This window comes from Scyliorhinus torazame, chromosome 15 (genome assembly GCF_047496885.1).
Source record: "Scyliorhinus torazame isolate Kashiwa2021f chromosome 15, sScyTor2.1, whole genome shotgun sequence".
Classification (NCBI taxonomy): domain Eukaryota; kingdom Metazoa; phylum Chordata; class Chondrichthyes; order Carcharhiniformes; family Scyliorhinidae; genus Scyliorhinus; species Scyliorhinus torazame.
In genome coordinates this window covers 142,072,728-142,100,539 of record NC_092721.1, presented here as the reverse complement: position 1 = coordinate 142,100,539, position 27,812 = coordinate 142,072,728, and the positions used below count along the sequence as shown (strand labels likewise).

The window sequence follows — 27,812 nt, the reverse complement described above, 5'->3', positions numbered from 1 at the left end:
GACCTAAAATACCACAAGAATCTTTAGCATTCCCTCTAAGGCTATGGTAAAGTCACACACTTCTCAGTCCAAAAGAAAACATGTTTTCAGTATGTTAACTATGTTAAGAATTATTGTGTAATAATTAGTATGAAACAGGATTTTTTTTTAATTTAATGTCCATTACTCTTGTGAGAGTTCCCCAATTTCCTAGTAACCACAATACCTAAAAGTAACGCTGACCCTGATAACACTTTACCATGAATACAGGCCCAGATATTTTACTACCAAAATCCATTTTAAAACTGCAGTCTTTTAGTGATAAATTATACAACAGCATCAGTTAAAGTTGTCTTATTTCTGAGATGCAGAATAAGCCAGGTACCCAGTATTGACATAGAACTGTGAAACTGCATTGGACAGAATTGGATATGAAAGAGACAAGGTAAGTTCTGAAGACCCAACTTTATCTTTAATCCACGAGGGGAAAAGGGTGGAGATTGGAGAAGAGGAAGAAAGCCATAAATCAAGCAGTCAGAAGAGTGATACTCAATATAATGAGTGCTGTTCATAGTGTTACAATAATTTGGGCACAAAAGAGATTGTCACTTTCAGAATAGAGGGGTTACTGGAATCCTTTTATATCCATGCACCTTTACATTAACTCACATGAACTTACCACAGGTTCATAGTGGCCACTGGCATTTTTACACTTACAAAGCCTAAAGCTTCCGAAATGCCTATCTGGCCTGTACATATTTCATTAAAAATAAACTCTATATAATAAATAAATATATAAAATAAATATAATGTTGCCTTTGGAATTTCTATAAATAAATTTAACTTTTCTGTTTTTTTTACTAAGAGGTCTTTGCTTAAAGCCCTATGGGGTAGTACCATTGATCTGTGAATGAATTGTCTTTTTTCTTTTATTTTAAATCATTTTTAAAGTCCTCCATGCCATTATTAATGCAGCGTGGGCTTGAGCATGTCACCAGCCAGTATCCTGACGAATCAAAGTATGGCAGCTATGCTGATACACAACGAAATAGAACTGATCAAAATAATGTAAAGCGTGTCCCATCTTGGAGCATGCATCAGGCCAGCTTTCTCCTCGGCATTTCACTATATTCCTCCCTCTTACACATTTAGTTTTTTTTCAACCAAGCGAGTGGGCACAGGCTCACCTCTGGGAGGACAAACCGTTAAGTGCAGAACAAAATCAGCGTGTCCCATCCAAGCCTCCATACACAATGCATGCGACAAAGTTTGGCAACAGTAGAGCTGATGTGATGACACAGCTAATCATTTAGAACCCACCACGTGAACCCATTATAGTGGTTGCTTTTCAGTGGTCCAAGCTTAAGGATTGTCTTCATCAACTTTGGTTTAATACATCCTTGTATAATTCAGGTACTTTGTCAGGGTCCACTGGTCTAGGTAAAAAATGTGTGAACTTTTGATGCCTTTTAGTCCTAGTCCCTTCCCTTGGGGTCCCATCTTTGTTTAATGCGACAAAGTACCGTCTTCCAGTGTCCGCATGCTTATATACATTCGATGAGTAGGTATTATACCAATTTTCCTCAAACTGCTCCCGGAAAACACATTCTGCAGTCAATTTCTCCTGAAAAAAAAAGAATCAAAACATAATTTTTGAAGTTGAGGGTAAAACATATTTCTTCCAACACAATATACAATCATAGAATAGAATCATAGAATCTCTACAGTGCGGAAGGAGGCCATTCGGCCCATCGAGTCTGCACCAACCCTTAGGAAGAGTACCCTACCTAGTTCCACATCCCGACCCTATCCCTGAAACCCAGTAACCTCACCTAATCTTTTTGGATACTAAGGAGTAATTTAGCATTGTCAATCCACCTAACCTGTACATCTTTGGATACTGTTGAGGGGGGGGGGGGTGGGGGGGGGACTTACCAGGGGTAAGCCATGGGGTACAGGTCTCTGGCACAGAGTCTGTCCAGGTTGCTCAGAAGGGAAGGGAATGGGGGAGAGGAGTAGAGCATTAGTCATTGGAGACTCCATAGTTAGGGGAATAGATAGGAGATTCTGGGAATGAGAGAGACTCACGGTTGGTGTGTTGCCTCTCAGGTGCCAGGGTCCGTGATGTCTCGGATCATGTTTTCGGGATCCTTAAGGGGGAGGGGGAGCAGCCCCAAGTCGTTGTCCACATAGGTACCAACGACATAGATAGGAAAAGGGATAGGGATGTAAGGCACGAATTCAGGGAGCTAGGGTGAAAACTTAGATCTAGGACAAACAGAGTTATTATCTCTAGGTTGTTATGGGTGCCACGTGTTAGCGAGACGAGGAATAGGGAGAGAGAGGAGTTGAACACGTGCCTACAGGGATGGTGCAGGAGGGATGGTTTCAGATTTCTGGATAATTGGGACTCATTCTGGGGTCGGTGGGACCTCTATAAACGGGATGGTCTACACCTGGACCAGAGGGGTACCAATATCCTGGGGGGGAAATTTGCTAATGCTCTTTGGGAGGGTTTAAACTAGTTCAGCAGGGGATTGGGAACCTGAATTGTAGCTCCAGTATATAGGAGGTTGAGAGTAGTGAGGTCATGAGTAAGGCTTCAAAGTTGCAGAAGTGTACCGGCAGGCAGGAAGCTGGTTTAAAGTGTGTCTTCTTCAATGCCAGGAGCATCCGGAATAAGGTGGGTGAACTTGCGGCATGGGTTGGTACCTGGGACTTCGATGTTGTGGCCATTTCGGTGACATGGATAAAGCAGGGACAGGAATGGTTGTTGCAGGTGCCGGGGTTTACATATTTCAGTAAGCTCAGGGAAGGCGGTAAAAGAGGGGGAGGGGTGGCATTGTTAGTCAAGGACAGTATTACAGTGGCAGAAAGGACGCTTGATGAGGACCCGTCTACTGAGGTAGTATGGGCTGAGGTTAGAAACAGGAAAGAAGAGGTCACCCTGTTAGGAGTTTTCCGTAGGCCTCCGAAAAGTTCCAGAGATATAGAGGAAAGGATTGCAAAGATGATTCTGGATAGGAGCGAAAGCAACAGGGTAGTTGTTATGGGGGACTTTAACTTTCCAAATATTGACTGGAAACGCTATAGTTCAAGTACTTTAGATGGGACCGTTTTTGTCCAATGTGTGCAGGAGGGTTTCCTGACACAGTATATAGATAGGCCAATGAGAGGCGGAGCCATATTGGATTTGGTACTGGGTAATGAACCAGGACAGGTGTTAGATTTGGAGGTAGGTGAGCACTTTGGTGATAGTGACCACAATTCGATTACGTTTACTTTAGTGATGGAGAGGGATAGCTTTATACCGCAGGGCAAGAGTTATATCTGGGGGAAAGGCAATTATGATGCAATGAGGCACGACGCATTGGATGGAGAGGAAAACTGCAGGGGATGGGCACAATGGAAATGTGGAGCTTGTTCAAGGAACAGCTACTGCGTGTCCTTGATAAGTATGTACCTGTCAGGCAGGGAGGAAGTGGTCGAGCGAGGGAACCGTGGTTTACTAAGGCAGTCGAAACACTTGTCAAGAGGAAGAAGGAGGCTTATGTAAAGATGAGACATGAAGGTTCAGTTAGGGCGCTCGAGAGTTACAAGTTAGCAAGGTAGGACCTAAAGAGAGAGCTAAGAAGAGCCAGGAGGGGTCATGAGAAGACTTTGGCAGGTAGGATCAAGGATAACCCTAAAGCTTTCTGTAGATATGTCAGGAATAAACGAATGACTAGGCTAAGAGTAGGGCCAGTCAAGGACAGTAGTGGGAAGTTGTGCTTGGAGTCCGAGGAGATAGGAGAGGTTCTAAATGAATATTTTTCGACAGTATTCACACAGGAAAAAGACAATGTTGTCGACGAGAATACTCAGATTCAGGCTAATAGACTAGAAAGGCTTGAGGTTCATAAGGAGGAGGTGTTAGCAATTCTGGAAAGTGTGAAAATAGAAATAAGTCCCCTGGCCGGATGGGATTTATCCTAGGATTCTCTGGGAAGCTAGGGAGGAGATTGCTGAGCCTTTGGCTTTGATCTATAAGTCATCTTTGTCTACAGGAATAGTGCCAGAAGACTGGAGGATAGCAAATGTTGTCCCCTTGTTCAAGAAGGGGAGTAGAGACAACCCCGGTAACTATAGACCAGTGAGCCTTACTTCTGTTGTGGGCAAAGTCTTGGAAAGGTTTATAAGAGATAGGATGTATAGTCATCTGGAAAGGAATAATTTGATTAGAGATAGTCAACACTGTTTTGTGAAGGGTAGGTCGTGCCTCACAAACCTTATTGAGTTCTTTGAGAAGGTGACCAAACAGGTGGATGAGGGTAAAGCAGTTGATGTGGTGTATATGGATTTCAGTAAAGCGTTTGATACGGTTCCCCACGGTAGGCTAGTGCAGAAAATACGGAGGCATGGGATTCAAGGTGATTTAGCAGTTTGGATCAGAAATGAATGAAATGAAATGAAAAAGAAATGAAATGAAATGAAAATGAAAATCGCTTATTGTCACAAGTAGGCTTCAAATGAAGTTACTGTGAAAAGCCCCTAGTCACCACATTCCGGCGCCTGTTCGGGGAGGCTGGTACGGCTAGCTGGAAGAAGACAAAGGGTGGTGGTTGATGGGAAATGTTCAGACTGGAGTCCAGTTACTAGTGGTGTACCACAAGGATCTGTTTTGGGGCCACTGCTGTTTGTCATTTTTATAAATGACCTGGAGGAGGGCATAGAAGGATGGGTGAGTAAATGTGCAGATGACACTAAAGTCGGTGGAGTTGTGGACAGTGCGGAAGGATGTTACAAGTTACAGAGGGACATAGATAAGCTGCAGCACTGGGCTGAGAGGTGGCAAATGGAGTTTAATGCAGAAAAGTGTGAGGTGATTCATTTTGGAAGGAATAACAGGAAGACAGAGTACTGGACTAATGGTACGATTCTTGGCCGTGTGGATGAGCAGAGAGATCTCGGTATCCATGTACATAGATCCCTGAAAGTTGCCACCCAGGTTGAGAGGGTTGTTAAGAAGGCGTACAGTGTGTTAGCTTTTATTGGTAGAGGGATTGAGTTTCGGAGCCATGAGGTCATGTTGCAGCTGTACAAAACTCTGGTGCGGCCGCATTTGGAGTATTGCGTGCAATTCTGGTCGCCGCATTATAGGAAGGATGTGGAAGCATTGGAAAGGGTGCAGAGGAGATTTACCAGAATGTTGCCTGGTATGGAGGGAAGATCTTATGAGGGAAGGCTGAGGGACTTGAGGCTGTTTTCGTTAGAGAGAAGAAGGTTAAGAGGTGACTTAATTGAGGCATACAAGATGATCAGAGGATTAGATAGGGTGGACAGTGAGAGCCTTTTTCCTCGGATGGTGATGTTTAGCATGAGGGGACATAACTTTAAATTGAGGGGAGATAGATATAGGACAGATGTCAGAGGTAGGTTCTTTACTCAGAGAGTAGTAAGGGCGTGGAATGCCCTGCCTGCAACAGTAGTGAACTCGCCAACACTAAGGGCATTCAAATAGTCATTGGATAGACATATGGACGATAAGGGCTTTAGATGTAGATGGGCTTTAGAGTGGTTTCACAGGTCGGCGCAACATCAAGGGCCGAAGGGCCTGTACTGCGCTATGTTCTATGTTCTATCTTTGGGCTATGGGAGGAAACCGGAGCACCCGAAGGGAAACCCACGCAGGCACAGGGAGAAAGTAAAACTCCACGCAGTCAGTCACCCGAGCCAGATTTGAACCCGGGTACCTGGCGCTGTGAGAGAGCAGTGCTAACTTCTCCTTAATATCACCAATTAGACATCCTTTGCCTTGATTACCTCTGAATTTCTCATTTCCCCAGTACCCATTAACTGGATAGGTTAACGTGTTGGGTAACCTCTTTTCAAGCATTTTCCCAGGATGGTCACCTGGTGAAGCGGATTGCCCACTTATTGTGGAGCCCAGCAGATTCTCCTCTCATTGAAATAAATGTGATCAAAACTTGGTAACAACTAAAATGGGCGAAAATCCATTCTGACAGATTACCCCACAAACAGCAAACTTGTAAATGAACCCCAAAATCTATAAATTTAATACAAATTTATCAAGTACTCCTTTGCTGAAACAAATAAAAGTTTTCTTTAAATTATGTTCTCCTAAATGGTACATTCAAGTAATTTCAGACAACAGTAACACACTAAAGCTCCTTGTTTTATTTTATTTTGATTTATTTACAGTTTGTATAGTCCAGCTACTCCTGCCTCCTTCAATATTGAGTGGAATGATGGATACCATCATGAGCATGTTTGGCCCTATATGTCTCTGGGCAAAATGTGGAACAGGGTCAAACTGAAGCTGACTGGAAATATGATCCTGTAAATTGTTAAATTGTTTACCATGGTCATAATGAAATCAAGACAAGACATGTATAACATTTAAATTGCTGGTGACAGAATAATAATACCAATAACTCCTTATTTCCTGTTATGCAAAATAAATAATTATAATCATTTTATTTCAAGGGAAAATGGATTGCAGGACAAATAAACCTGTGTTTGAAGTTCAATTATTAAAAAGGAATATATCCTTCAACAATGTCCATCACTTTATTCAACTATTACATTCACAAAACTATCTTTCTCAAATCAAAGGTGAAATTTGTAACTCAAGCATTTATGCTGAAAGTCAGACTTCCTGTGGTAAAAATTGGTTATTGTCGCACCATTTTATGGGCACCAAAATGACCGCAGGCATAGCCCTGCTCTCCACGGACACCTGAAAAATGTCCAAAGTTACATTGACCTCTAATGACTGTTAAAACATCCTGCCCTCACACACCTGTGGCCTGGGGTACTCGCTGATCCTGGTTTCTGGTGGGTACATTACTGCCTGATACCACCATTCCAGACGGTATTGTCTGAAATGGACAGCTGCCAATATCTGATTGGTCAACAGCTCCTGGAGGGCATAGAATTTCTGTCCCCAGGCTGTTAATTAATCTAATTGGCTGGTCACCACGTGGGAAAGGGGAGCCCTTATGGGCCCCTAAACCAATCTCCTGACACCAGAAAAGGGCGCTTCAGCTTTGCTAATAGTTTTCAGCCCAGTCTACCTATGTTCCTGACCTTAGCAGAACCAAAAACATCTTGTCCCAATTTTTAGATTATAGATTACAGAAAGCACGTTTAAGGCTGCTGTCATTAACAAGTGCTCCATAGCAAACAGCAAAATGCAATTTTAAGAACCTAACCTCTAAGACCCGTCAGCACCTGAGGTAGGGCTGCCAAACTTCCTGGATTGGCCTGAAGTCTTCAGGAATTGAAGATTAATCTCCAGGACACTACTGTATGCAATTTTGGAGAAAAACCATTGGCACATTAAAAATGATTGCTTTTCTTGTCATTTTCTTTGAACATATCTCTCGACCAGATATAAAATATTGAAAATTGAGGGGTGGGGGAGGCTGTTGGCTGCCAGCCAAGCAGCAAAAAGCCTTTTTGCTTTCCAATTTGCAAAGGAAGACAGTGAGCGGGATTCTCCGTCCCGCCGCACCCGTTTTCTGGTGCGGCACGCCCCCGCCAGCAACAGGATCCTCCGTCCCAGCAGACGGCCAATGGAGTTTCCCATTGTGGGCACCCCCATGCTGTCCGGAAATCCACGGGCGTGTGTGCATGGCTGGCGAAGCGGAGGAACCCGCAGCCGGAGAATCCAGTTGCGTATGTCACAGGGACAGATGTATTGGCCGACAATGGCTGGAGTGCGGGGGGCATGTCATGTGATGAAACCTCCAGGATTACATTTAATCACAGTTGGCAACCCTAACCTGAGGCCCATATTTTCATAGATCTGACAAGCTGCAACTAAATCTAAAACTGTGGAACACTGTACCAGTTAACAATTAAATCCTAGTTCATCAGCTTCCTGATTTGAGAGCTGGCAAGACGAGAAGGAAATGGTGAACATTGATGCATGAAGCTCACTGGTGTTCACTTCACAACTGCTACTTGAGAACTTTTGGCAATATAAACGTGGCTTCATTAATGTATTTATTGATGGTAAGGAATTGTTAATTATGGTCATGTAACTGGAGATGTGGACTGAGGTTTTACAGTGTGCAGGAAATCCCAAGCAACAGAGAAGGTGTGGGAATGCAACAAGATGGCAAGGCACAGTTTAGGCTATCAGATATCTAAAACATGATTTCTTTGATTTGCTGTGAAGAAAGTAATATGGATCGGAACACAATTTACTGCTTTCCTTTTTTAAAAAATAAAATTACATTCTTGAATAAGATTTTCAATTGTCCCATCTTTAGTTATCTTTAAAATATATAGCTATGTATTTGTACTTTGTTCTAAGAGGTTTGTAGGCATCAATATTTTTTGCACACCGATTACTTCATCTTTTGCCTCTTGTTTGGCTATCTTTGCCATTTTTCTGCAAATCTGATAATCCTTGCCAAGTCATACAGGGCCTGAGAGGGGGGATGTGGAGAGGATGTTTCCCCTGCCTAGTGAGTCTAGAATCAGGGCACACAGTCTCAGAATAAGGGGCAGGCCATTTAAGACTGAGATGGGGAGGAATTTCTTCACTCAGAGGGTGCTGAAGCTTTGGTATTCTCTACTCAATTATTGAGTATGTTCTAAATAGCAATTTTGGATAACTAGGAAGGATATGGAGGATAGTAGGAAGAAATGGCGTGAAGGTGGACAATCACCCTTGATCTGGTTGGATGGCAGAGCAGGCACAATGACTGAATGGCCTACTCCTGCTCTTGTTTCCTATGTCTCATTCTGCAAGAGAAAGCAGGGAGTGATGGAAGCGAATGCTCAATGTTAGAATGAAAAGCTTTCACTCCCAGATACAATGAAAATTAGCATTACTGGGGAAGTAAAATAAAAGTAAGTTAAAGTGCTGCTATTGAAAGATTCACTGGTAAATTCTGTGCCTCAATAAGTTATACAAAGTTCCAGATTCAATAGCCAGTCTGTGCTGAGATAGTTGGTCTCAGCCAAGAAAAGCGTAAGGGTGCCTCAACTAGTCATGACAGCCCAATGTTGGGAAGAGGAAAGATTGGCTAAGATTCACACGCCAGCAAATTTCACAAAATGCACATTTGGACAGAAATGGGATCTTGCATCAGTTCAAGGCTTTCCCTATTGTCCCATAGCTCCTTGACCCTGAAGAGTGGGGACTGCCAGGAATGTTCTTCCACTCATCGAATCCAGCCGGGCACTACAAATCACATTTATGCCAGTTTTCCAGATCTGAAGTTGAAATGGACATTTAGGAGAATCCTGCCTCGATATTCAGCCTCCCCATGCTCAGTTTCATAAATGTAACATGATTGTATAAGCTGGATATACTAATACATGGAGACCCAGATGGTGTCTGGTGCCTGTAAGACTCAATCCAAGAATAAATCATGGTCTTAACGAACGGAAAATTGAGCAAAACATTTTATATGGCATAAAACCAGAAAATACTGGAATATCTCAGCAGGTCTGACAGCGTCTGTGGAGAGAAAAGGGAGCTAACGTTTCGAGTCTGGGTGACACTTTGTCAAAGAGTCATCCAGACTCGAAACATTACCTCCCTTCTCTCTCCACAGATGCTGTCAGACCTGCTGAGATTGTCCAGTATTTTCTGGGGGGGTTTCAGATTCCAGTATCTACAGTAATTTGCTTTTATTTTATATGGCATGTCTTTCACACAAAATATTCATTAAGGGCCTCACCTTAGAGTAAACCTTTCATTCTATTTTTGCATACTCAGTTTCAGATCTAACACTTCCAGGTTCAGGATTTATTATAGGGTTAATACTGCCTATAAGCAGCCTATATTTTATTGACCCTAATTACTATGAACCACAAAACTGACCTCATTGAGGAAGAGACTGAAGAACTTTTGGAGTTTCCAAATTTTAAATGAGACCACTTAGTGATGCAAAAATGCAGGAAAGGTAAATCCGGAACATTACATTAAAAATTAAACCATAGAGAAGATTCAAATTAGAATAAGCTAAATTGACATCAAGGAGTTATTCTGCACAGTGTGCCTGAGACATGGAAAAAACTTCCAGATTGAATAATGGAGACGAAAACCGTTTGGTTGCAACATGGACTCAATCTAGATGTACAGTTTGGCAGGTGCCAGATACCATCTGGAACTTCATTTATTGGTTCCATGTGATAATTTTATGGATGGGCAAGATAAGGTAAATCAAGTAAGCTTTACCTGTGCATGCATGTATCTTATCAAAATATTTTGAAAATGGTACGTGAAATGCTTCTACAGCACTGTAGTACATTACTCCAAACATATTAATCAAAGTCACTGCTCAAAACTATACCCTGCTTTTTCTTAACAGAAGAGAAAAATCCGGTTAGCTCAGTCAGGTTATAAAATGTGTAGCTTTTGCTCAATTTATTCATTCATTCTTTGCTATCTCAGCATATCCCTAGAGAGGATTGGTCCTGATTAACTGATATTTTTTTTTAACTACAATTGTAAAACAGAGGTCAAGTGCTGTGTGCTTGCTTGTAGCTCTACAGGAAACATGAGACTAATTTAAATCAAGTTTTTGTACTCGCTGCAGGGAACGGAATCACATGACAAGTGGCATGGAAGAAATTCTCACTGGAAACATACATCTCGGTTTTAATGAAAACACAATCTGCTGGATACCCGCACTGGAAGAAAACATTTCGAACAGACATGAAACATTTTATTCTTGTGATGCTTATTTGTGGAAATAAAAACACACACAAAAATGAAAATGGTGACAGGAAATGCATGTTTTAATTGCCTTATTATATCTGAAAAACCATCACGAAAGTGAGAAACTGCAGGATATCAGATAGTAAAAGGTCACCTCATTAGTTTCTGTGGTGCTTTCCTGCAGAGAAGTTAATTCACAACCCGATACCTGGATGAAGTAGTGAGATTGATTTTAACATTTTAACACCCCGTAACTACCAATTATGTCAATAGGTTCACAATATTCTTTGTTTTAAGACATTGTACAGGTTCTGTCTATTTTTTGACACTGTAAGGATGCTTGCTGGCCATTGTGCCATACCTCACCCAAATAGCTATTCTTTACGTGTGACCTCAGACTCAAAAGTGTGTCTCATTGGGTTTTTCAACTATAAAGTATCACGGTGAAGCATAAACGTAGTTCTCCCCGAACATACACTCACACGTATGTTCTACTGGGAGTTGACTGAACAACAATCAGGAACTCTAGTTGATTTTATTCCCTGTTCCAATCGTAATTTCAGTACCAAAATACAATCGCAGCTGTGATCAGGTAATAGGAGTGAGGGTCCAAACTTGAGCCCATTCTAGTCCAAATGGTTCAATACAGTTCACTGCAATATTGGTCAGCATGAAAGAACACTTTTACAGGATTTATTTATTTCATTATTTTAAACGTTTTCTTTGTGTCATTATAGTCAAGTGCTTTAAAAGGCCATTGTTGTCAAGTTAGTAGTGTGCTTGTGCATTTATGTGTTTTATGTGTAGTGATGTGTGTTATTTCCAGAACGCAATCCCCATGGCAAGTTACAGTTTGAATGCCATTATATTAAAAAGAAACATTTAAAAAGGTAATTTACTCCTATTTATTTATGTGCTACTGCAAATGTATTACCATAAAAGGTACTGATGTGCATTCAATCAGTAAAATGTCACAATTGGTGTCACTCTGCACTAATAGAGCCAGCTGGATGGCAAATCTATTTGGCTTTCTACTGCCATTAGTGTTGTTCTGTTATGAAAAATCCGAGATAGCAAACAACAGCAGGAACCGGTTTTATCGTATTTGTAATTCATGCTTTTGATGTAATGTGTTTAAGAATCCAGAAGGTGGCATTTTTTAGTGAGGTTTCAAGATGTGATAGGCTTGATTGAATCATGCATTACAGTAATGCACACAGATTAGATGCAGAATTACACAGCAGAAGGCTCTAAATAGCAACGCCCCTGAGGCAACCAAACCACTGTCTTCAACCAATCGTTCCCATGAAATAAACTCCATTTAAAAGCATGTGTACTGATCCAGAGAGAAAATAACCTATGTCCTGGAAGTGCAATTGAACAAAAGCCATTACACCCATTGCAACAAAGAAGGTTATGTCAGGAAATGATATGCTAATACACAGATTCACTGTACATTCCCAGGTTCCCTCGACCATTGGGAAAACTGCAACAGCAGGAAAATATTTGTGATGAAATTGATTGCATTTTATCGACCAATTAAAAGTGCAGTAAAGATTCCTAATAAAAGATGCTGCCGAATATAATTAAAGCCAGACTTATGTTTCTTACTCAAAAGACTCACTCAATGGGTATAATGGAAGTTTCTTCTCAATCTATTATTCCACTTGTCTGCCACTCTTCATCACCCTGCTCATACCTTCTGTATGCCTCCCTTTCCAATATTCCCACATGTTCAAAGCTGCTGTTATGATTTATCACTATTTATGATCTTCCACTACCCACTGCAAATAAAAATATTATCTAGCTTCCTCTAACTAGTTATAAACAAGACTATAGAATGTTCTGAGTGAAGCAAAAACAGTACAAATGAAGAACTATTGCAACACAAAACGTATTCAACAATCTGGCATCTATCTGCATGCACAGATATTGCAAGCACTCAATTGTAAGAGCCAAATGCACTTTTCTTACATCTTACTTCCCTGTGGTTTTTAGCACCCTGTTCAATTAGAACATTCAAGTTAAAATCAAAACCACTTGTACCTCATCAGGGAACAATTACATTTCCTGTCAGGAATCAATGCTTAAAATAAAAGGAGTTCAATGTGCCCGAGGATTCTTTCATACTTCTGATTATCTATTTAAATAAGCAAATGGTCCCCACAATCTTAGTCATGCACAAAAACAATCAAAAGGCTCTTTCTGTAACTATCTCTCGATTTATTTCATTCTCATTAAATATTTGTGGGTTTGTCCCTCTGTCTTTTGCTTCACTTCCAGAAAATCATTATTATATCCATCTCTGTACTGGTCTTGATGACCTTTTCTCACTCTGAAAATATTGCTCTCTTCACAGAATTTATAGTGCAGAAGGAGGCCATTTGGCCCATCGGGCCTGCACTGGCCCTTATAAAGAGCACCCTACCTAACCCCACACCTCTACCCTATCCCCACACTTCCACCCTATCCCCGTAACCCCACTTTACCTTCCCTTTTTTTTGGAAACTAAGGGAAATTTAGCAGAGCCAATTGATCTACCCCTGCACATCTTTGGACTGTGGGAGGAAACCAGAGCACCCGGAGGAAACCCACGCAGACACGGGGAGGACGTGCAGACTCCGCACAGACAGTGACCCAAGCCGAAATCGAAGCTGGGACCCTGGCGCTGTGAAGCCACAGTGCTAACCCCTATGCCACCGTGCTGCCCAATCTCATCTCTCTCATCTCTCTCATCTGTATGTCTTCCAACTTATTTTTTTCTCCAGTTCTCACACACGTTCCTTCACTAATCTAGAATCACAGAATCAGTAATTAACAATATGAAAGGAGTGTCCACGCAGGCTTACAAGTAGCCATTCAGTCTGATCTGATTTCCCAGTTCTTGGTCTCTCACCTTTTGTTTATGACACTTCAAGTGCATACCCAAATACTTTTCAAAATCTAATGATGATGTCTGCCCTTTCATCCTTTTATGCATGCAGTGAGTCCCAGATTCCCACCACCCTGTGTATGAAAAGTTTCCACTTGAACCTCCTATAAACCTCCTATCTCTTACCCTTAATCTATGCCTCCTGATTATGAACCTCTCAATCAAAGGGACTGGGTCTTCCTTTCTCCTCTATTTAAACCACTCAACTTTATACATTTCAATTAGGTCTCCCCTCAGTCTCCTCTGTTCCAAAGAAAACGACCCAAACCTCACAGCTAAAATTCTCCCAACGTCCTTGTAAATCTCCTCGGAACCCTCTCTTGTACAACCACATCTTTCCTACAGTGTGGTGATCAGAACTGCACGCAGTACGCCAGCTGTGGCCTGACAACTGTGTTATACAGTTCTAGCTCTTGTATTTGGTGCCTCCGCTAATAAATACAAGTATCCAATCTGCATTCTTGATCAAATTATCTACCTCTCCAGCCACCTTCAAGAATCTTTGGACATGCACTTCAATGCACTTTGATATGTATTACAATGGGAATGGACTATTAAAGTAGGGACTTTTACTGCAATTGTATAAAACCTTGATGGAACTGTATCTGGAATACTGCACACGGTTTGGGTCTCCTTATTTGAAAAAGTAAATAATTGCATTAGAAGCAGTTCAGAGAAGGTTCACTCTACTCTTTCCCGAGTTAAAGGGCTTATCTTATGAAGAAAGCAGGTTGGAAATATACCCACTGGAGTTTAAAGGAATGAGAGGTGATCTTATTGAAACATATAAAATCCTGAGGGGATTTAATAGAGTGGATGCCAGATTCCATTTGTGGGGCAGACTAGAATAAGACTTAAGAATAGGAGGTTTACTGTTTACGATGACAATGAGAAGGGATACTTTCTCTGATGGCCGTTAGTCTGTAGAATTCTCTTCTCCAGAAAGCAGTGGAGGCTGGGTCATTGAATTAGTTCGAGGCAGAGTTAGACATTTTTTTGATGGACAAGGGAGTCAAGCAGGATTGAAGGGCCAAATGGCCTAATCCTGCTCCTAAATTCAAGGTTCTAAGTTCCTTTTATACATCTAAATACCTACCATAATTTCTGTATTCCTCACACTGCTCTAGATTTAATTCTGTTCCGCCCACCTGACTAGTCCATTGATGTCTTCTTGCAGTCTTCAACTTTCTTCTTCATTATCAACCACATGGCCAAATTTAGCATCATCTGCAAACTTCTTAATTATTCCCCTTGCAATCAAATCCAAATCATTGATATATATACCATAAAAATTAAGGAAACTGGTACTGAGCCCTGTGGAACACCACCGGAAACAGCCTTCCAGATATTAAAACACACATCGACCGATACCCTTTCCTTCCTGCCTCTGAGTCCATTTTGGAGCCAACTCTACTTTACCTTAGATACCGTGGGCTTTTAGTTTCATGACCAGTCTGCCATATGCAACTTTATCAAAAGCTTATTAAAATCCATACAGACTGTCCTCATAAACCCTTCTTGTTACCTCCTCAAAAAAATGAATAATGTTAATTTGTCACGGCCTTCCCTTAACAAACCCGTGCTGGCTGTCCTTGATTAAAGCATGACTTTCTAAATATGGATTTATCCTGTCCCTCAGAATTTGTTTCAGTAATTTCCCTACCACTGAATTAGGCTGACTGGCATGTAATTACTCAGTCTAGCCCTTTTTAAACAATGGTACAACATTATCTATCATCCAGTCCTCAGGCACTAAACCTGTAGCCAGAAAGGACCAGAAAATCCTCTGCTATTTCTCCTATTTTCCTAGTTGTAATCCTGGCCTAGGTATTTACCCATAAACACCATAATACCTCCTCTTACTATGTTAATTTAATATTCCCAACTCCTCCACCCTGAATGCAAGATGTGTGAGCCCCTTCCACATTCAAGTTATATCTGTTACATTTCTCAAATACCTGGGTACACAACAATTTGCAAGTTCAATGTAACAAGTTAAGGTAGATAACCAGATCGCACAGGGAAGGGCTAGGTCTGAAATCTACGACAGCCCACCTGGGTGCAAAAAAAATTTAGTTGGGGTAAGGGTTCAGGCTAAGAGAGGATAAGTGGGGCAGCAATAAAATATAAAGGTTGTAGCCATAGGGTTATCATACAGGAGGCAGTTGGTAAGTGGTGCCTGCAATGAAACCGGTATAACTGAGCCCTGGGACTGCTCACTTGGTCTGGGGGGGCATGGAATTTTGAGAACTGCACCCTGGGAGAATTTCAAAGAGAAGAGACACATGGAGCTGAGACCAGTTACATAGAGTCATAGAATCCCTACAGTGCAGAAGGAGGCCATTCGGCCCATCGACCTTTTGAACGACCACACTACTTAGGCCCAATGCCCAGTCCTATTCCTGCAACCCCACTCTAAGAGGCAATTTAACATGGCCAATCCACCTAACCTACACATCTTTGGACTGTGGGAGGAAACCCGAGCACCCGGAGGAAACCCATGCAGACATGGGAAGAATGTGCAACTCCACACAGACCTGAGGCAGCAGTGCTAACCACTGTACCACCGTGCCACCCTAGAGGAGCTGGAGGGGAGGTTAGAATGTGGGGGGCAGTGGACATTTGGCAGTGAGTCTGGGAAGACTTTGGGTTTTTGAAATAGTCAAGATGTTCCGAAAGCACTTGGGGGTTGAGAGAACTTGAAAGAGGTTGTAGCCTGGGAGTGCTGTACTCAGATGGGCAAGAAAGGAATGGTTATGTGGGAGGAAGTCAAGTACACTTTGGGAATGGCAGGTCACACAACATTATCATGCCAGCAAGTGTAGGCAGATACTTTCTCATTTGGCACCTCTGAATTGTTCTTATGGTAATGTAATATTAGACAAAAATCTCTCGATATATATCTATTTCTCTCTGGGCTGGATACCTCCACCTAGCCCGTCACAAAAACGCCATGGGTGAGACATGGACAATGGAGAAGTTCATTGCCCTCGGGCAGGATTCTCCGGTCGCTGGGCGGACAAGGCTGGAGAATCCTTTGAGTTTTTTTTAACCAAAGAAGCAAAATGAAGTTTGTAAAATATCCTGAAGGACAGCAAAAATAGGCAAAAAGGAACACCTGATCGCCTCACAAAAGCCACTATGGGCGTTCCTCCACTACACAGACTGCAGCACTTCAAGTAGACAGCTCACCAGTAACTTCTCAAGGGAAATTAGGGATGGACAATAAAAATGCCAGCCCAATCAGCGAAGCCCACATCCCATGAAAACATTTTTTAAGACTGAGTCTTGGAATGGTAGGATTGTCCTCTGAGGAGAGACTGTATTCTCCAGAGTTTCGAAGAATATAACATAATCTCATTGAAACATTCAAATGCTTACATGGCTGGGTGTGTAGATGCAGAAGGGATGTTTCCCCTGGGCGGGGGGGGGGGGGATATATATTCAAGATATTCAAGATGGAGATCGGTAGATTTCTAGCTATTGAAGGTATCAAGGGACATGGGGATAGTGCAGGAAAATAACATTGAGGATGATCAGCCATGATCTAGTTGAATGGCAGAGCAGATGCAAGGGGCCAAATGGCCTATTCCATCTCCTGTTTCCCATGTTCTTCCAACAATCTTTATTTGTTGCCCAGATTTCTGAGGCATACAGGGAAGTGCATTGAGGAAAGATTCATAATTATGGTGCAGTTATCATTAAATTCTAAAAAAAACAGAAAGGCCGTAACGGACAGTCAGTGTGGTTTTATGTTAAGCCTCACAAATCCACTGCACTCTTTGAGGAGGTAACTAAATTAATGGACTAGGGCTATTCCGAAGATCCTGGGATTTTCTTAAGATAAAGTTCTGTCTTGAATGGAACGTTAGTTCGCTGAATTGAAAATTAGCTGGACATAGAAAGCAAAAGATGATGATAAATGGACCAGGCTCTATTTGGCAACCGGTGACAACTGGAGTTAGGAATTATTTTACCAGATTCAAATGGGACTCGGGGAAAATACGCTAAGGAATGACAGAATTGGTGTGGTCAAAAGTACAATAAGATTAGGAACATGACAGTCACACATAACCGCATAAATAACCTTTGGTAGATGAGTAAAAAGAGAACGATCTGATGATTATTGACCATTCACTAAAAGTATTAATCAGGTCCTGGAATGCATCTTGTTTAATGTGGCAAACTCATGTTTGTTCAATAATCTCTGATTTCTTGATAAGGTTAAAATTGGAATATTGTAAGGTCGGGTAAAGATGCCATAGTCCCATTGACCACAGGTTGCCTTCCCTTTGAGGGGGAGAGCTGACCGGTGGTGACTTAACTTGAGGATCACCACACCTCAGGCGAGGGGCAAGATTGAGATGGCAGGACCTTCATGAATAACCTCATATATTGAGGAATGGTGGGCGGGATTCTCTAATCCCGCGGCAGAGTGTCCACGCCGTCGCAAACGTCATCGCGTTTTACAACGGCGTGAACGGGCCGCTGACAGGACTAATTCTGGCCCCTACAGAGGGCCAGCACGGTGCTGGAGCCGTTCGCGCTGCTCCAGCTGCCGTTCCCGGTGCAAACTGTGCGGCGCAGGATCTGCGCCTGCGCAGTGGCACCGGCGCCAACGCGCACTTGTGGAGTGGTGCCGGTGCCAACGTGCGCATGCGCAGTTGCCTCCTTCATCGCACTGGCCCCGACGCAACATGGCACAGGGCTACAGGGGCCACCGGCGCGTAGGAAAGGACCAGAGAGGCCGGCCCGCCGATCGGTGGGCCCCAATTGCGGGCCAGGCCACATCGGAGGCCCACCCCAGGGTCGGACCCCCCCCCCCCCCCCCCCCCACAGGCCACCACACAACCCTTCAACGCCGAGGTCCTGCCGGCTCAGAGCAGGTTAGAACGGTGCCGGCAGGACTCGTTTTTTTCTTATGGCCGCTCGGCCAATACGGGCCGGAGAAATGCGGGAGGGGCGACGTAGAGCGGCCCGCGACCGGCGCCGCGCCAACCACGCCGGCGCCAATGGTGCGATTCTCCGCACCTCAGAGAATCGCGCGCCGGTGTCGTGGCGCGGTTGCGGCAATTCTCCGGCCTGGCTTGGAGAATCGAGCCTTAAGTCTTCGCGTCGTCGTGAACGCCGTCGCATTTCACAATGGCGCAAAACGGCCACGGACAGTAGCGATTCTGACCCCCACAGGGGGCCAGCACGGCGCTGGAGCGGTTCACGCCGCTCCAGCCTCCCTTCCCAGCAGCAAATGGGCACCGCGCCAACCCGGGCATGCGCGGGGGACTTCGTCAGCAGACCGGCCCCGACGCAACATGGCGTAGGGGTTCAGGGACCAGCCGTGCAACAAAGTAGGCCCGGGGTGGGGGGAAGTGGCCAGCCCGCCGATCGGTGGGCCCCGATCGCGGGCCAGATCCCCGCCCCACACGCCGCCCCCCCCGACCCTTCGCGCAGAGTTCCCGCGGCAGTGACCAGGGGTGAACGGCGCCGGCGCGGCCACTCGGCCCATCCGGACCGGAGAATCGGCGGCCCGGCTGCGGACGGCGGCCCGCGACCGGCGCCACGCCAAACACGTCGGCACAGATTCTCCGCACTTCGGAGAATTGCGCGCCAGCATCGGAGCGGCGTAGCGCGGTTGCGGCGGTTCTCCGGCCCGGCGCGGGGCTGGGCGAATCACGCCCCATAGCTTTCGTTGGACCACAAAGGTTGGCACACGTTATAAATGACTGTACACTCTGGATCATTTGGAAATAGTCTTGATAGGTTAACAAAAAAGGATACAGTGTCATTAATATGACAGTGTCGCCTTGAAACTGTTTGTATTACTTGTGGCTTTGCTAAAAAGAACTTTGATTTTTATTCATTTTGCATTCCCATGTTGATCAGTTGTAATTAAGCACATTTCAATTATTTTAAAATAATCAACTGACCAAAATTATTAGGCACAATTAAATAAATTGAGTATTATTTGTGCAAAGCAGCCCTAACCTGTTGCCATAGTGACATGCATTTGAAAAAAATGAAAATACAAATCTGGACTTACCGACCCATACAGCTCCCCTTTCTCATTCATTCCGAGGTAGAGTCCACTGTCTACTCCACGAATGCTGACCAGGCCCACTGCTATACTAATGAACTCCAGTATACCTGATGATGACGACAACAAATTATAATCATAAACAAACTTTTTATATGTGAATTATTATATACATACATATATATTTTTACTAAATGTCCATATATAAAAGTTAAATTCCCTTGTAAAAATATAAAATTATAAGAACTGCTCAGAATAATCAGCATAATTTCTTCATCTAAAACGATTAATGCTCTTCCAAAAATCAATTGGGATACCATATTGGGCAACAAAATTCAGAGCATCAATAAGACATTGTTTGAAATCCCCAAAAGATCATCTTGTGATTTCTGCATGGAATATTTTGCAGCAGAGTGCATAAAGAACAATATGCCTCAACAGATTTTAAAAAGGGCAGGTATCCAAAGGAAAGCCCTGGGAGTGCAGACAAGCTGTTCACTGAGGCATGCATGTCCCAAAAACTGAAGGTTAAATTTACTTTATCAATTCTCTGCACTCAGTTAGGACCAGTGATTCTAACAGGGGAAAGATTTTAAAAATAAGACAGTGGAAGAAAAGCTGCCTATATTGAAGGTGAGGACCTCCTGGAAAGATTGATTAACTGGATATTTTTAATAGCCCTTTGCATTAAGAAGAAGCTTGATGCAAGCACATAGGGCGGGATTCTCCGCCGGCGGGATTCTCCGTTTTGCCGGCGCCCGGGGGTTTTCCCGATGGCGCGGGGCTGCCCCACAATGGAAAACCCCATTGAGCGGCCGGCTGGACGGAGAATCCAGCCCATGATGTATAAAGAGACAAGGATAAAGGTTGCATGTACGGATTTTTAGCAGTCATTTGATATGGTGCCTTGTAAGAGGATTGTTACAAAGGCTGAAGAGCATAGCATGCAGTTAAAGGAAATGTAAATGCATGGATAATATCTGTAGGCCAGAAGGTAGGGGTAAATTGATGTTCATCAGCTTAGCAGCTAATAATGTCTAAACTAGAACCTCTTTGCAGTATTTATTTATGTATATTATTTGGCCACAAGAGGATTTGGGAATCGGTTAGTTCAGTTGGCAGGCCGGCTGGTTCGTGATGCGGAGCGACACATAGATACATAGAACATAGGAGCAGGAGGAGGCCCTTTGAGCCTGCTCCGCCATTCATCATGATCATGGCTGATCATCCAACTCAATAGCCTAATCTTGCTTTCTCCCCACAGCCTTTGATCCCATTTGCCCCAAGTGCTATATCCAGCCGCCTCTTGAATATATTCAAAGTTTTAGCATCAACTACTTCCTGTGGTAATGAATTCCACAGGCTCACCACTCTTTGGGTGAAGAAATGTCTCCTTATCTCTGACCGAAATGGTTTACCCTGAATCCTCAGACTGTGACCCCTGGATTTGGACACACCCATCATTGGTAACATCTTCCCTGCATCTACCCTGTCTAGTCCTGTTAGAATTTTATAAGTCTCCAAGAGATCCCCCCTCATTCTTCTGAACTCCAGCGAGAACAATCCCAACCTAGTCAATCTCTCCTCATATGACAGTCCCGCCATCCCTGGAATCAGTCTCGTAAACCTTTGCTGCACTCCGTCGAGAGCAAGAACATCCTTTCTCAGAGAAGGAGACCAAAACTGCACACAATGCTCCACACTAATAGCATGGATTCAATTCCCGTACTGACTGAGGTTATTCATGAAGGCCCGCCTTTACAACCTTGCCCCTCGACTGAGGTGTGGTGACCCTCAGGTTAAATCACCACCAGTCAGCTCGCTCTCAAAAAGGGAGTGCAGCCCATGGTCCTCAGGGACTATGGCGACTTTCGATATTGAACTTTGTTGATTACATAAGATCAGAGCCATTGTGAGCAAGGATGTAAGAGGCTGCAGAATAACATAGGCAGGAAAGGTGGAGAAGCACTTTGGTGCACAGTAAATAGTTTTGCAGGGGAAAGAAAGAAAAATGCCCTCAGTGTCAAGATTTTTAATTGAGTGAAAAACAAAGACCTGGGAGTGCTAATAAGTAGGCCTTTAAATACAGTAGTAGAGATAGAAAAAGACATCAAAGAGGAAAATTAGGGTGGCACGGTGGCACAATGGTTAGCACTGCTGCCTCACGGAACTGAGGACCCGGGTTCGATAAAGGCCCTCGATCACTGTCCAGTGGAGCTTTCACATTCTCCCAGTGTGTGCGTGGGTTTCACCCCCACAACCCAAAGATGTGCAGGGTAGGTGGATTGGCCACGCTAAATTGCCCCTTCATTGGAAATGAAATTGAGTATTCTAAATTTATTTTAAAAAGAGGAAACTTGGAGTCTGTGCAAGGACATACATAGGGAATTGCACAAAAAATCAAGGATGTCAAATTTGTATCAGATATTGGAACAAATTTTCCTCTGGGTGCAGAGGCAAATTTCAGTCTACAATTGTTTTTTTGGAGGAAATCCGAATTTCCTCTGAATTCCTGATCTCGCACCATTTTCCTCCTACTATTTTATGGTTTGGGAATGTCTAGTGTGCAAAACACACCTGCCCCCACTAAGATTGTGTTCTCCCTTTTAAACGGGGGCGGAGGGAGGGAGAGAGCGAAAATTAGATTTCCTCCCGCACATTTTCGTCTGATGGTGCAGGATTTTGGAAGCTCATTAGAAGTACACTAGGTTTGAGACTGTGAAGATACTAGAAAACATGCTGAGGAGTCAGGAATCTGAAAGGCAGGTCTAAAGTGTTTTCATACCTTCAAATGGTACTATTAGCTGCTGTATAGCAAAGCAGACGTGTTTCCAATACAGCGATTCATCATAGGGATCTGTTCTTTGAAGGTAAGCTGACTACTACATTGACCAGCCTTGTGTATTTGTTCACATTAAATTGAGAACGCACCATAATGCAGTGCAAAATGTAACAAAATATCCTATTAGCCTGTGCTGTCAACTTTTCTACCATGATATAAATGATACTGGCTGAGAAAAGAAACTTCTTTGTGAACCTTTAAAAAGTCCAACTTTCAGAATAGTAGGTGTTTCCTACATGTGAGAATGAATGACAGTTTCAAGAAGTTGTAATAATGGATTTTCTCTTTGGTGTGGTTTCTAGCTGTTAACCCAAGCTAATAGCATTACAAGTATTGCTTCTTTTTTCACATGCAGACTGCATTTTTCTCATTATCAATGTTATGGAGACTTTATAAATACTCAACCCTTTATCAGGCCACATCTGGAGTACTGCAAACAGTTCCGACCAAGGCCTCAGGATTAGTTGAGTTACATAACCATTATGCTACCATACCTGAACAGAGAGTCTGAAATTGTGCGATATGTGCTTATTTGAGAGGGAAATCAAAGTTGCAGGGGTGAGTGTCATGGAGAAGAGCATGGGTGTGAAGGGAGAAAGAACTATATAAAACATAGGCAGGAGGTCAGGTCAAGGGTAAATGGCTGGGGGGAGGGGAAACCGAGGAGGAGATGACTGCAGAGATGGTGCCGATTTTAAAGATGTAAAGATCCATAAGTCACAAACATTTGAATTTGAATGTGAGAATAGATGGATTACCGAGAGGGGACATAGTAGTTGGTTTGTCAATGACATAAGACCTCTGGATAAGTGCATAGATAACCTTGGAGAACAAAGACGATTGAGAGTTGGAGAGGGAAGAGATGTAGAAATAAATAACCAGGCCAGATTTGCTAGAGTTGACAATAGAATAATTAGATTTAGGGGTGTGAAATTGTCAACTAAAATATAACAGGGTGAATGGTAGAGATGGACCACAATGAAGAACTTCAAGGGATAAAGTATTCAACGGCAAACAGGCAAGTGAATGACTGTGCAGGCCAAGGTCAGCAGCAGTATTGAGGTGGGGGAATGACTAATGGGGAGGAAATTGGGTGATTAAACAGAGTGCTAGATGTGAGGATAATTTTCTCTAGCAGAGAGATGATTATGGTGGATTTGGACACAGTGAGGAAAACAGCATTGGTGAGAGAAATGTGCAAGTGAATAGATGTGGTCTTGTGAGTGGTGAATCAGCAAAATGAGTGAGCAGTGTAATGGGAGTGTCCCTTTAAGAATTTATTTTGTCTTATCTCAAGGCTTCAGTGACGCCATTGTGTGGGTGGAGCTGGGATGTGGCTCTGGGAGTTTGTTTTACTTTTGCTTTGGTTTGGGGCTTGTTTGTGGCTCTGAGTTTTTGCTTTCATTTTCACATTTTGTCTGCTGTATTCAGAAAGAGAAGTATCTTGGCCTGACTATCTTCATTTTAAAAGCTGTTTCCAGGCTGCTTGATAACTTAAAAAGAAATAATTGCTTTCTGGAAGGAATTCAAAGCTGTTGTTTTGGAAAGGAAACAAGAGCATCCATAACAAGGTCTTGAGTGCTGTGTACTGGGCCACACCGTTGAAGGTTTTCTCGTTTAGGGGATCTTGTTCTTAAATTGAACAGTTAAAGGGAGAAATTTATTAAGCGTAATACATAGATTACTGTAGCTGTGTGGGGTATTTATGTTTGTAGTTGATAAAAATGCTTACTGTGTGTGTTTATAAAAATGTCAACTAGATTTATAGAACAAAGCTTGTTTTTGATTAAAAGTGCTTCAGGACTCTGTTGAATAAAGGGAGGCCCTTGTGCTCATCGTAACCAAAATCAATAAACAGTTATAGGTCAGGTGAACTCCATGATATACTTTGGAGTTTTCTAAACCCTGCCCCATAACAGCAGAGAAGTGCAGTGGTTAGGAAAATGGCTGCCAAAGTATACATCTTTGAAGTACTTTGGGCTGGTTTACTATGTTTAAGGTGCTAAATATATGCAAGTTGGTGTTTGAGAGGTCGTTGGCTGTGGACATGAAGATAAGGAGTTGCTGAATGCAAAGCTGAGTGAGAAAAAGACTTTACCCAGTGAGAAATCAATTCATAACTATCAAATCCCAATGGAAGAGCACACATCATTATATTGTGAGTGGAAGTGATAATAAAAGGGAGGTTTCATGAAGGAATTTTGGATTTGATGCCTAGGGCAATTTATGTGCAGCATCTGTTCAATCAGCAAATTCCTTTTCCTTTAAGACAGCCACCTCATCACTGTTGTTGCTTATCTTGGAACAAATACACATTGAGTGATCACTTTGTAGAACATCTCAGTTCAGTACACGAGTATGAGCCAGCTGTCATTTCAACTCTCCCGACACTCTCATTCTGACCTTTCTGCCCCTGTCCTCCGACACTACCCCACTGATGCTCTGGATAAGTTTGACAAACAGTATCTCTTACTTCAATTAGGTAATTCACAGATTACCAAACTCAATGCAGGCCCAGACATTTGCTCCTGGGTGAGGTGCATAGAGACGCCAGAAGTCCGGCTCCACGAACCCAACCTTTAAAAATGGCTACCTGGATGTTGGATTTTCAGTCCAAGGGGGTAGGCCAGAGTAGGTGTCGGGACGAGCAACGTGGGAAAAAAATGAGGAGGTTGCTTTGTGCAGAGCCGACCTAGCGGAAGTCTTGCCTTGGGGCTGCAACACGGTGTCCAAAGATTTTTTTTAAATCAAGATTAAACCATAAAACATCCCTCCAGCCCTCATCCCTTACACCCCTCACCCTCACCCCATACACGCCCCATGCCTCATACATGACAAGCCAAGCCAACTCATGCTATGTACTCAACTCCTATGGCCCCTCGCACCCTCCATGCCAACCTATGCCCTTGTACCCATCCCGCATGGTCTTTAATTCCAGCTTAGTGCCAACTATGCCCCCCTCTCACCACGCTTTGCCCTTACACCTACTATGCCAACTCACCCAGTATCCACCATGAGTGGACCTTAGGATCCATGCAGAAATAAGATAAAATAATGTTCTAAAAAATAAAGTTCTAAGGGTCCACTGCAGACTTCATTCATTAAAATCCATTTAACAAATGTACATACCTTCAACTAAATAAAGCCTTATGAGAACAAACATTTTGTTCAAGAGCATAATTCCATATAACATCAAACATTGTATATCATAGCCCCACATCAAAGAGTCTGTAACCACTTGTACCTGCGAATCAAACTGTGAAATGGCATAAACCATACTGTGATAATCCAGTCATGGAAGTTCTGAGGCTTTATGTCAACAGACAGAGTGAATTGGCAGACAATCATTTTTTTTGAACAATCCAAACATTTTGTTTCCACGATTTTAGGGCTGGACTTTTAAATGCCTTATCAGCTCCCTTTGATCGTTAATTTTGACAAGCCTGCTGACAATTTCAATGAGCTTTCCAGTAATGCATTTATATGTTTCTGTGCACATTTACGGCTATTTTTAACACTTTTAAAGGGCACGTGACATACCCCAATGAACATCTCACGTCCCACAAAGGTGTTCCAGCACTAGATTAAAGGGATATCGTACCTCTCCAAAGGCTATCCAAATGAATCCACCAAACTCAGACCTGCTCTTACATAATTTAATGCCCTATCGTTTCAGGCAATGGGACCCTGTGTGAGAACCTCTCTGGCTACATCGATGGCATCTTGAAACCCATCGTACAAGGTACACCCAGCTTCTGTCGCGACACGACGGACCTCCTACAGAAACTCAGCACCCATGGACCAGTTGAACCAGGAACATTCCTCGTCACAATGGACGTCTCGGCACTCTACACCAGCATCCCCCATGACGACGGCATTGCTGCAACAGCCTCAGTACTCAACACCGACAACTGCCAATCTCCAGACGCAATTCTGCAACTCATCCGCTTCATTCTGGATCACAACGTCTTCACCTTCGACAACAAGTTCTTCATCCAGACGCACGGAACAGCCATGGGGACCAAATTCGCACCCCAATACGCCAACATCTTCATGCACAAGTTTGAACAGGACCTACTCACCGCACAGGACCTTCAACCGATGTTATACACCAGATACATCGATGACATTTTTTTCCTTTGGACCCACGGCGAAGAATCACTGAAACGACTACACGATGACATTAATAAGTTCCATCCAACCATCAGACTCACCATGGACTACTCTCCAAAATCAGTTGCATTCTTGGACACACTCGTCTCCATCAAGGACGGTCACCTCAGCACTTCACTTTACCGCAAACCTACGGATAACCTCATGATGCTCCACTTCTCCAGCTTCCACCCTAAACACATTAAAGAAGCCATCCCCTATGGACAAGCGCTCCGTATACACAGGATCTGCTCAGACGAGGAGGAGCGTAACAGACATCTACAGACGTTGAAAGATGCCCTCGTACGAACGGGATATGGCACTCGACTCATCAATCGACAGTTCCAACGCGCCACAGCGAAAAACCGGACCGACCTCCTCAGAAGACAAACATGGGACACAACCGACAGAATACCCTTCGTCGTCCAGTACTTCCCCGGAGCGGAGAAACTACGTCATCTTCTTCACAGCCTTCAACACGTCATTGATGACGATGAACATCTTGCCAAGGTCATCCCCACACCCCCACTACTTGCCTTCAAACAACCACGCAACCTCAAACGAACCATTGTTTGCAGCAAACTACCCAGTCTTCAGAACAGTGACCACGACACCACACAACCCTGTCATGGCAATCTCTGCAAGACGTGCCAGATCATCGACATGGATACCACTATTACACGTGAGAACACCACCCACCAGGTACGCGGTACATACTCGTGCGACTCGGCCAACGTTGTCTACCTCATACGCTGCAGGAAAGGATGTCCCGAAGCGTGGTACATTGGCGAGACCATGCAGACGCTGCGACAACGAATGAACGGACATCGCGCAACAATCACCAGGCAGGAATGTTCGCTTCCAGTCGGGGAACACTTCAGCAGTCAAGGGCATTCAGCCTCTGATCTCCGGGTAAGCGTTCTCCAAGGCGGCCTTCAGGACCCGCGACAACGCAGAATCGCCGAGCAGAAACTTATAGCCAAGTTCCGCACACATGAGTGCGGCCTCAACCGGGACCTGGGATTCATGTCGCATTACATTCATCCCCCACCATCTGACCTGTGAAATCCTACCAACTGTCTTGGCTTGATGTAATTCACACCTCTTTAACCTGGGGTTACCCCATCTCTGGATCTGTAAAGATTTAATCACCTGCTAATGCTCGCATTCCAAGCATTGTTTGGCATCTTTG

General features: G+C 43.5%; 1 protein-coding gene across 2 annotated transcripts in view; it reads right to left on the bottom strand.

Moving 5' to 3' along the window:
- Window positions 1-429: 429 nt before the first annotated feature.
- LOC140391868 (fibroblast growth factor 9) overlaps window positions 430-27,812 on the bottom strand; it is a 113,992-nt gene continuing 86,609 nt past the window's right edge. For both annotated transcript variants that reach the window (XM_072476852.1, XM_072476851.1), the window contains exons 3-4: window positions 19,633-19,736; window positions 430-1,603 (exon numbers count right to left, since the gene is read on the bottom strand). In XM_072476852.1, the coding sequence (XP_072332953.1) occupies window positions 1,358-1,603; window positions 19,633-19,736 (350 nt within the window). In that variant the 3' untranslated portion in view covers window positions 430-1,357. The remainder of the gene's footprint in view (window positions 1,604-19,632; window positions 19,737-27,812) is intronic.